This window comes from Callorhinchus milii, unplaced genomic scaffold (assembly GCF_018977255.1).
Source record: "Callorhinchus milii isolate IMCB2004 unplaced genomic scaffold, IMCB_Cmil_1.0 Scaffold9, whole genome shotgun sequence".
Classification (NCBI taxonomy): domain Eukaryota; kingdom Metazoa; phylum Chordata; class Chondrichthyes; order Chimaeriformes; family Callorhinchidae; genus Callorhinchus; species Callorhinchus milii.
This window is the reverse complement of record NW_024704750.1, coordinates 10,628,477-10,639,286: the sequence shown is the minus strand read 5'-3', so window position 1 is coordinate 10,639,286 and position 10,810 is coordinate 10,628,477. Positions and strand designations below refer to the sequence as shown.

The window sequence follows — 10,810 nt, the reverse complement described above, 5'->3', positions numbered from 1 at the left end:
TTTCTGTTTGGAGCCTTATACAGCAGCATTTCGACTTGTGAGGTTGGGGGTGTGTTTTTTTTTGTAAGCAAAAAAACAAGGGCAAAATGAAGCAGACTGGGGTTTTTTTTTAAGAAAAAACCCACCCCTAAGGGTTCGATTCCTTGTTTTTTTTTCTCTCTCTCTAGCAGCATCTTACTGGTGGAGGTGAGTCCCAAGAAAGCTGAAGCCATACAGTTTGTGTTATCAAACAGAAAAAAAAAATCTAAAAATGAAATATTTATTACGGCATTTTGTGACTGAACACCTTTTAAACATACGTCACAGTCCTCATACAAGTATTTATGTAATCTGACAAAGCTCGCAAGGGAAACAGCATTTTTTTCTCTAGTGACACGTGCTGATAAAGTAAGGAATTCATTGACATACAATACCAATTCCACAGCAGATTTGATACTAGCAAAACATTCGTTATTTTCTCATTGAGGTAAACACATAGATATCTAACATGTAACAATTAATATACTGAACTCTCTGTACGAAGTATGTTACAGTATTTTTCTTGCTTGTTCCAAGCAGTTTATTCGAGTTCATTTAAAAAGGTCTCTGTTTTTGGTGCAAGACCAACAAAAGGATCTTTCACTAAGAAAATTCTGCCCAAGAGCATTCATTCACCGTTGCCTGTTTATGTTCATGTGACAACGNTTTTTTTCCTCAATACTATGGCCCACAGCCATAGAAGGAAGCTGCTAATTCACCTTCAGGTTTCCATCAACAAGCTCTTTGAAGAAGAGTCACCTCCAAAACATGATCAGACTTGGGCTCTTCACCCTGAATAGGCCTTGCAACTACAGGGCACGTTTTGTTCCAGTAAAATCAGGTATGTGAGCACATTCTTAAAACCTTTGCTTCTGGCCGCATCCAGCAAAGCCTTTACATTTTCTTCACCTTAGCTTTTTCCTCTATGGCAAGTTGGCTAGAGTGGGCACAGTCCGTTCTGTAACATGGCTCCATTGCTGTTCGAGGTCAACCATTTTGGGAACAACACACATAGTGTGGAAAAAGGATAACTTTCTTTCTAAAAACTATTGGAAGCAACAGAAATAGAGTGATCAACAGAAATGTACAAGTTAACTTAGTTCCTATATTTATACTACAGTAGTAATAAATCTTTCAGTCTTTTCCAGAGGAACGTTACATTGAAGGTAAGTTCACGTGAAGAAAGCCTTTGACTTCACAATAGCCTGGGCTCGTGCCGTTGGTCCTCTGCTTGATGTTGAAAGAAAAAAAATCACATCTCGTCTGGAATTCCATTAAGTGTCAACATCTGTTCAAAGTTTAAAGTCTTACATTTTTTTTCTTTATTTCCCTTATACTATTGGGCGTGGATGTCCATAACTTGTCCTCCCACACTGGGGTCTACAGGATTTAACATTGTGGGGCTTTGTGCTGACATTGGCATTCCAGGGTGAGGCGGGGGTCCTCCATGCATCATCATGGCTGGGTGATGTGGGTGACTTGGGAGATATGAATGCATTGGGGGTCCGTGTCTTAACTGGGCAGGGTGCGGGGTCATCTGGGGAGGAGTGTAACTTGGCTGTGCCATACTCATACCCATAGGACCACCCTGAGATACAAAGTCCCCTGGCATGCCTTGTAAACCTGCAAAGACACAAGTAACAATTTATAGTAGGTTAGCACTTTCAGATAGCTGTAAAAGTCATTTGCTAAAAATAAATTCTACTGTATAATTGCTTGCAAATATGTTTAGTTCTATTATATGCCAACACACATGTCTTGGCACATGTAAAAGTTACATTAAAATTGATGCTTATTACATATTACATATGCTACTCATTACATATTCACAAACATTTAATTCTAAATCACCGTAGTCAATGTAGTTACAATGATGAATGTAATAACTATGCATTTGATTTCACTCCAAGGTCATGTGAAATTCATTGGTTCATGTCACCAAATATATATCAGGTTTCAGAGAGGAAATACAGTGGACGACAGAGTAATGACGATTAAGTAGAACCAGAGAAGATATCATTAGAGAAACAGAGTAAAAGACCAAGTAAACCATCTGCACACGAGAAATCTGCAGCAGTGGGAATTCTTCCATTCACACATAAAGCATAGCAATGCCAAAGAGTTACACTTGAAGGTAAATAATCTCTTCAGGCTTCCATAAAAAAAGGGAAATTGCATCTCATTCCCTCCTTTACTGAATGTGGTTTGAGTTGGGTAAAAGGGTGAGGGCAAATGCTAGGTCATAGAGCATGCTCAGTGCTGCATACCTGTAGCTCAGAAAAAGCGTGGGAAGTTTGCCTACAGCAGAAAAAATCAGTTAATCAGATCACAGCATAAGCCAGAGTTTTTTAAATATATATATACATATATAATATATATATACATATAAATAACTCAATCTAGATATTTTCCAATTCAAACTAAATGTGAGATAATTAAGGTTACTTCTATTTATCCGCTGGCATTTACCAACAGAATTGCAGAGCAGATTTCTCTCCTACAATGTAAGCCGGTAATCTAAAGACTCATAAGCTCTTGTGGTTCTAAGTGGATCTGCAGTACATTATTAACTGCAGTGGTAAAACCATACTGAGACAATAATACAGTCTGCAGTGTGTAATAAGTCCGACTCAGCTCTGTTTATTCTAGCACAGCGGCATGTTCACTGGATGATGATAATTAAGTACCAAATATACCATATTGTGTGGCTGCATAATCAAATAAAAGAAGGATAATATTGCCTGTATTAAGCTATTAATGTAATTGGTTATGAAGCATAAAATATGTTATGTAATTAAATAGGCCAGAAATTATATTGCCTATATTAAGAATTATCCAAGCTGAGAAAATGTTGTCTCAATGGCTGTTTTAGGGAACATTGCTTTTTACATTTTTGACTGCATTAGTGAAGGAAGGAAGGAAGGAAATTGACTCCATCAGTAATCTGCTATAGTGACCTCCTCAAAGATCTCACATGAAAATGTAACCATTATTTTACATATCTGAAACAATCCAGTCAAGTTAAGTGACTGCAGGGAAAGTCATATTTTTTTTGTGGCTAAAACACAGTAGAATTTTTAGTGTAAAATGATTGGAAATTATTTAATAATAAAATAGCCTTCTATTTTTTTTCAAATGTAAGCATTAAGCTCAATGGTAACAAAGATTTTAAGTTATTGAGTAAAAAACGAATGCTCTGTTTCTTCAAGTGATGTGATATATTGCTGTTTTCTGGATCTGAAATTCTTCAAACATCATACGCATTGGATATACTCTCCTTGATGGATCATTTAGGCTGGAGCCAATTAACTCCACGAAAAAAAAATCCATTCCTTCATTGCAGTCTTTTTTATGTCTGTTTGTAGTCATTTTTAAATGTTCTTGTTATTTTAACTCACACAGGGAGTCGAGGGATAAAAAAATGAGAAACAGGAAAAGAATTCCCAGTGTGGAATGCATTGTGTCACCAGTGCCATAGATCCAGAGAGTGGATTGTGAATTACAGCATTTCATCTTTGCATATAAGATAATTCATGCATCAATCGTCTCCTGACAGATTTATGTCACTCAAAGGACAGTCTCACTTCTCGTTTTTATCGCTTCATGAAGCCTGGTTAATTTCTCTCAGTCAATTGGTGCCCTCAAGATGTTTCTTTTCCCTTAAATGTCCCAATTGTTCATTCGCTGGTTGAGTTTGGTTCTCTAGGCTTCATAATTAAACCGAATTACAGGCCTATTTGCTCTGTATACTGTAAATTAGTTAGCTGACCTTTTCAGCTTGTGAAATGGTGTCAAATGTCATGAGATAAAGAATTACAACTGGCCCTTTCATTGGAACAGCATGCAAGTATGGGCAAGGAGATAAAATGGGGGGAATAAAATTAAAAATTGTATTATAGTAACCGATCGTACTTACTTCCCCCGTGCTTTGCGATTGGTTAACTAGATGAAGGTTACATGTAGTGCCATTGCCCATCCATGCCCATATTCATGCCCATTCCACTCATAGGTCCTAGAAAGGAGATAAAATCCAAGAAGATGCCAGAAAATCAGCAAGGTCGACTACCGAGATGGTGAAATAGATCCCTTATAATTTTTGTATTTTAGGATCTGTGGGGCGGAAAATTCCTTACAAATCTCTTTGTCTGAAAGATTTGTTTCCCCATGGGTGCAAAGAAGACAGGCAAGGCAGGCAGCAGGCAGAAGAGGAAACCCTGTTATGGTGGGACATGGTATGTGAAGTGGATGGGAGGGATAGAGGAGGTGATGAGGCTATATTTAGGGTGTGAAAGAGTGCAATGGCTTACCAGCAGACCGAATTCCCATGTGTTGTTGACCATCCAATACAAAACTTCCCATTGGCTGGCCCTCTGGACTGTATGCTGCTCCTTGGCTCACTGAAGGATCAAGAAGAAAACCTGATTGTAGTCAAACGAGGACACAGAGGAGAAAGAAAAAAAGACACACCAAACAATCAGCAATCGTCCCAGCTCCGACTGAAACAGTAAACACTGTCAAAACAGCAGAAACATTCATATAAAGCACCATTATCGATTACTTTTAGTATCTATCTTTTAACCATTCTGGCTCTGACTCCCTATGCCTGACAGATGTAACCATTTAAAGTGGTTACATTTAAAATGGTTGTTAAAATGGTTGAATGGCCGCACCATTTTAAAGGTGCGAATAGCAGGTGCCTTTTGTTAGGCTAGCATGAAGTGAGGTAAGGCATCATCTACAGACTGGATCGCTCCTCCCCAAAGCCTTTAAGATCTGTCATCTATTTTATCCTGGGCTACTTTCTCTTTTGTATGCAGTCTGTTATCTCATTATGTAGACATTAATTGGCTGGTTATGGTCACGCTGCTTTTCCTCCATAAATAACTGTAAATGTTGACTCAGTAGTTTTTTTTGTTTTGTGCCCTAAGTATGAGGGCACTCTGCCCTAAATATTAATGTATTTATTCAATTCATTTTAATAAAATAAACATAAAGCTGGCTAAAAGTGTTACCACATGAGAACAGAGGCATAAAAGTGAGGGGAAGAGGTGGGTGCTCATGCGCAGAATAAACACTGGCACAAACTAGTTTGACAGAATGGCCTGTTTCTGTGCAGTATCACTCTATTGTAACTCTATGTCAATGTATTTGTGTAATTAGGTTACAAAACATCTCATGTTGTAAGAATGTTGTTGGGTTATATTAAACAGAAGTCAGGCTTACTCCTTTCCCTTTAAATAAACTCATAACAAATGTTTATGATAAGTGTTTGGCCTTTTTATTTGGTTTCACACTATGCTATTTTTTTTCAAAATTGTAAAGTTACACTAAAAGGCCAGAGAGGAGCACTTTGGACATGTGTAAAATTCACATAAATAACAGTTTATAACATCTTAAGCAAAGCAGCAGGCAGAAATTACCATTGAATAAGAGTCCCGAGAATGACAAAAATTACCACCAATATTTAGAAAAGGCGTTTTCCCAAACCATTGCAGAAAAGCACAACTCCGTGGTAAGCCTTTGATTAGAGACAGTAACAAAATGAAACTCAGATTTTTGGGAAATCAAATCAGACTATTTTTAGAGATTTTCCAATGGGGTTCATAAACAAAAGCATTGTTATAACATGCCAGATAAAACTGTTGGAAGAATGTACTTTACAAGCAAACAGGAAATTAGATGTCCCGTTCAAATAGCCAAAACAGACCCGGTGAACAGAATATGCAGCTTCTTTATCTGTGTTTAGATGAGCTCTAACTGGAATCATTTAAACAATGGTGAAGATATCATTAATAGTGGTAAACACTAGCACCACTGAACTAAATAAGTGCTTGCTTCAAGGAGTTGTGATAGCAAGGAAGGCATTAGTGCTGGGGAGAAGCAAAGAATCAGGAGCAGCAGCAGAAACACACGCACACACACACAAAACATGCTGCTTCAGGTGTAAAGACATGTGCCCAATTGCCCATTTTACAAATAAAAGCAGCTTCAGTAAAGTGAGGGTGGAAGATTTCCAATTAGCACCAATTAGTGAGGTTGCTCCCAACACTGGAATTCTGGGACCACAAGCTCCCCAGAATGCCTGGCTGCCAGTTTATTTACCAGGTGAAGGAATTCCTGAAGAATAACTTGATGAGGATTTGCGCCTGTGGGACTTGAATACAGTTACTACTTGGGACTTGCCTGCTCGATTTGACTGGTCAATCATGGGTTGTACTATTCTTCTTCTGGCGTTAATGAACCTGAAAAACGTAAACAGGGAGGAGGAAAAAAAAAGGTACATTTTTCATCGTTTTGTGATTTGAGAACTTCCATCATTTCAGAATTGCAACTTGTTGAAGGTGTTCAGAAAGTGTACATTGCTACTTGTATTTTTTTAAAAAAACTCTCAAACATTTTAAGCTTCAAGTGTTTAAGCAACAATGATTGCCTGCTGTAAGAGGCACAAACATGGTAAAAGTTCATTGCCTCAAATGGGTTGCGTTCTCATCATAGGGGGTGCAACTCCCCTTCCAGCTGTCCATAAATGAGGACCAGGCTTTGCCACTCTCTGCTTTCACAAGGTATTGTTATGTCAGCAAGCCCATCAATTAGGCTGTCTGAAGTTTTATCACCACAGCAGCAAATAAGTGCTGGTACAGAAAGGCTCCTGCTCAATCGCAGCTCCTGCAGTTTTAGACTGTAAAGTCAGGGGGGTCATTTAGAGGTTAGTGACTGGCAACAGTGACCTTTTCAACCAAGATTTTGACACCCAGGGCAGAAAAAAGGCAAATGCCCATCAGAAATGTGGGTACTAAAAGATGTTGGAACCATAGTGTTTATTTTCTACAGGTTCCAAAAAAACTTTGTTTCAGGTCTGGAAACAAAGTATGCAGGCGGTTATTGTTTATTGTTGTGTTTTATTTCTATTTTTGCGGTATTAAAACAGCCTAGGCTGTCAGCAATTGCTTTCTTTTCCAAACCAAATCCTCTTTACAAATAACTGAGCAAATAAATAACCTGTTGTAATCTTTTCAAATAATATGCTTCTGGGAAATTTAAGTGTCATCGTATGAATGGGTTGTTTACTTTGCAAAACCCACACAATAAAACTTGTTAAAAACTGTGACAATCCACGATTTTTCTTTTGCCAGCCTGTCATTGTTAAAGTGTGGACGCTATCATCAAATTGCTGCCTTCCACTCTCTAAAATTAAAGGCACCACTTTACAACGATTATGTGAAATTATTCATAAGCCTGGATTTAATTTAGCTGCTATTCTTCTCTCCACTGCTCCCACCCCCCCCCACCCACCCTGACACATGTATACAAAAAGAGAGGAAAAAAGACTGTCATATTTCTTACTACCTAAAATGTTAATCTCTATGCTGAGGCCAAAAGTTTGAATTTGAAATGGAGCCAGGATACTCCATTACTTTTATGACCAACTCAGTTCAAGGAATATAACTCATTCAAATGGCATGTAACAAATGTCTCATAGCTGTGATACAGGGGGAAGGGGAGAAATGGATCACAATGAACCAGGAAACAAAAATTCAATCCCATGAAGGACTTCTGAGCTCGCATTGCTATGGTCAAATAACATTACTTTTAAAGTAAGCACAAACGTTCAAACTGGAAGCTGCATAATTCGATAGTCTTGCTGATGTTTCTGAAGTATTTATGAATTATTTGTTCTGTGAACATACAAATGTCAGACGAATGCCCCCAATTCATTGTATCATTGTTATCCAAAAATGTCACCCAACGCAGCTCTGAGTATTGCCTAAGCTCCAGCTAAAAGCCTGCTTCAGGCATTAAAACTAGTTAAGCAACTGAAGAGAGCCACTGATCTTCAGGGGAATGGTGAAACTCTCTTTGCAACATGCATTTACAGATTTCATTAAATCAAATCACTGGGAAACAAACCAGCTGTTCCACAGCGAGCTTAGATAAAATCATCCTGTTCAGATATGGATGTAGACCCTTTTGTAATTGAAGAGGGAAGTGAGTTCAATCTCAAACTATATTCAAACTCACTAGCATTGCATGCTTGCTGCTGTAAAGAATCGGAGTAAATAGCCTGCAGCATCAGCTTATCTGCATGATATGTGATTTGATATTATCTGGTGGAAAGAGAGGCAACCAAGGTTTGGATGCGCTCATTGGCTTTGTGGGCAGGTTTGAATGCCATGTGTAATTGGACAGATTAGAGGGAACAGAAATCCATCTAAATTTGGTAGACTTTTCGGCCTGTTTATAAATCTGCAATCTTGAAATAATAAAAATAAAGCTTTTGTGTGATGATCACTTTTTTATAGAGGAAGTTGCGTTGCTCTAGCCGTGTCAGGATTGATTCCCAAATTGTGGACCCATCTTTGGCTAATGTTTGAAATGTTGCCAATTCACAGTCAAGCCACCAGATGGCACACTTTGCAATTGCCCCGAAGTGCATCTCCCGTTGCCCAATCTGCGAAAGGCATTCATGGCAACCATGGACAAGTCTGTGTTCCACCCTCTCAGTTGACTGAGCAAGTGTAGTGCAAGTGACAGCAGGAGGAGAGTAAAGGGTAATGTAATAGTATTTTGTTAATATGGATCAGTAGGATGGTGCTGCAAACCACTGCTGCAGAGTGGGACTAGAGTGAGCTCAAGGCCCATTCTCCCAGTTCCTGGGTAGAAAAGGTGTGCTAGGCACTCCTTGGTGACCAGATACAGATAGGACAGATAGTGTTCCCAACATCTGCTCATGAATGCAGAAGAGTAGAGATCTGCATAACTATCGAGGTAACTTGGCTGTGAAAAAACTTGGCTCTTTTAAAAAAAATGTTGGGTGTTTGAAACTATGCATAAAAACGTTTTATTATTGTTACCATGTTGGACCAGTGCTAAAATTGACCAGCCATGATCGTGGCCTGATTTGAGACGACCCATGTGATTTTCTTTCCATGCTCTCTATGGGGCAGGCTGTGCGAGCAGCCATTGGCAGGAGGGTTAAGATCAGGAACTTTTAAATTGGGGAGGGGGGGGGAAAGGAATGCTGAAGCCTGTCACTCTGGTGCCAGATGTTCCTTAGCAGTGCCTCACCACTGCACTGGCCAGCCATCGCTGACGTTTTCTTGAGCTGACACTTTCACTGTGGCAGGGCTCAGACTGCTCTAACCTGTTATCAGTATAATGGTGCCTCCCCACCCTCCCTGCAGGATGATTGCCTTTAAAAACGACATTAGGAGCTGCGAGTTTGCACTATGATCCAATGCATGAGTACATTCATTTGCACTGTTTACACTGCACATTTTTGATTTGAAACAGCTGGAAAAGGGAGAACAAATCCAAATTTAACCATTTGAGGTCTGGTGTTCCAAAACGTAAATGCGTAACAATTTTTTAAAAAAAAATACAACGCCGTAAACAAAGTAACATCCCGTGGTTCTGTATCCTGTTTTAATTCTATTGTGTACTGTAAAATGTTGCCTTTTGAAATTCTCGGGTTACTTTTTCAGATGTCAAGTGAAAGAAAAGATGTGCATAGGACTGTCAGTACTCAAAAGGGTTCTAGGTGTAGCGTAAATGATGCTTTAGATCTTTTGGTGTCCGTGCTTGCTCATTTTGAGCGTACTAACCTTCTTAGTACTAGTCTCACTGGCAGGCTAATGGGCAGTGTCCCATTGGGAGTTGATTCAAAGCTCTGTAGCTACACTCCCTTTTATCAATCAGAATACAGCCAATTGAGATTATCAGACGAGGCAGATAAGACTGTTTTCTCTCCTCCCAAGAGCTGCTAATGGTGTGTGCACATGACAAAAAAAAGCTCTGGAGATGAGAAGGAAGCTTCACGTGGCCCTGTATCACATCACAGAGTAATGCACCCCTCCTCTTTCCCTTCCCCCATTCATTTCTCCATGACATTCTCTAAGTAATGGGCTGAACTAAATTACTAGTTTTTTTACCCCCAACCATTTTTATTATTTACATCTGGTAGTCTCCTTATTATAGGTCTCTCTTGCTCCCTCATACACACTTGCACACAGAGCTGCAAGCCATTATAGTCCCCCTCTCAGCATGGGAACTCCATACTGTCTTCAAACAAATAATTACAGGCAAGGTTAAGGGGTCACATAGAGGTCATATCTTTGGATACTCATCAGAATGTTTACATTAGCCAGAACAGTGGTCCATTTAACATGTGTGGAGGTTTAAGCATGTTTCTACTGTCAGATTTCAAATGGACACTTTAAAAATGATCCAAAGACTGTGATGCAGTCGGTTGCAAGTTCAGAATGATGTAATCCTGAAAGCTTACAAAGGTTTGTTTAATGCATTCACTGGCTGTTCTCAATAGCATAAGTAGTAATTTCTCTGGGCTAACCCTCACTGCAGTACGATCTACACATAGGGTTAATCTTCTGGGTTTTAATGTACTAATTTCTTTAGTCATCCCCACTCCGTTTCTGTTTCATACTAAATGCTACACCTGGCAACCTACTATTTTTAGCTAGCTTTCTTACCATGAGAAAATTTCTTGGCAAACCATATTTATCTGGAGCAAAGCCAAAACTAGCTGCTCTCTTCTCCTTAAGCAAACCATCCTCTTAAACCAGTTGTTTAACCGGTTTGTGAAATGTACTTGTTTACTGGAATCTGGCCTATAAACTGAACGCTGTGTCTTTTAAGTCGTGCCACAGAATGAAAGGCTTACGAAGAATATTGGTTATATACTGGTGAACTCTGACATTTAGACAACAAAATATGCTTGCATGGTAAGCAGAATGCTTAGTTCCATTGACGGCTTGATTTAAATCTTTCTACGAGT

The 10,810-nt window shown here is 39.1% G+C and overlaps 1 protein-coding gene across 10 annotated transcripts in view; it reads right to left on the bottom strand.

The window, feature by feature from the left end:
- Nucleotides 1-245: 245 nt before the first annotated feature.
- meis2a (Meis homeobox 2a) overlaps nt 246-10,810 on the bottom strand; it is an 83,023-nt gene continuing 72,458 nt past the window's right edge. For 3 of the 10 annotated variants that reach the window (XM_042337920.1, XM_007888048.2, XM_007888046.2), the window contains 4 exons: nt 6,202-6,260; nt 4,326-4,415; nt 3,935-4,030; nt 1,577-1,641 (listed from right to left, as the gene is read on the bottom strand). In XM_042337920.1, the coding sequence (XP_042193854.1) occupies nt 3,972-4,030; nt 4,326-4,415; nt 6,202-6,260 (208 nt within the window). In that variant the 3' untranslated portion in view covers nt 1,577-1,641; nt 3,935-3,971. Of the gene's footprint in view, nt 1,642-3,934; nt 4,031-4,325; nt 4,437-6,201; nt 6,261-10,810 lie in introns of all 10 variants that reach the window. The other 7 variants (XM_007888040.2, XM_007888041.2, XM_042337921.1 and 4 more) reach the window with 3 other exon arrangements.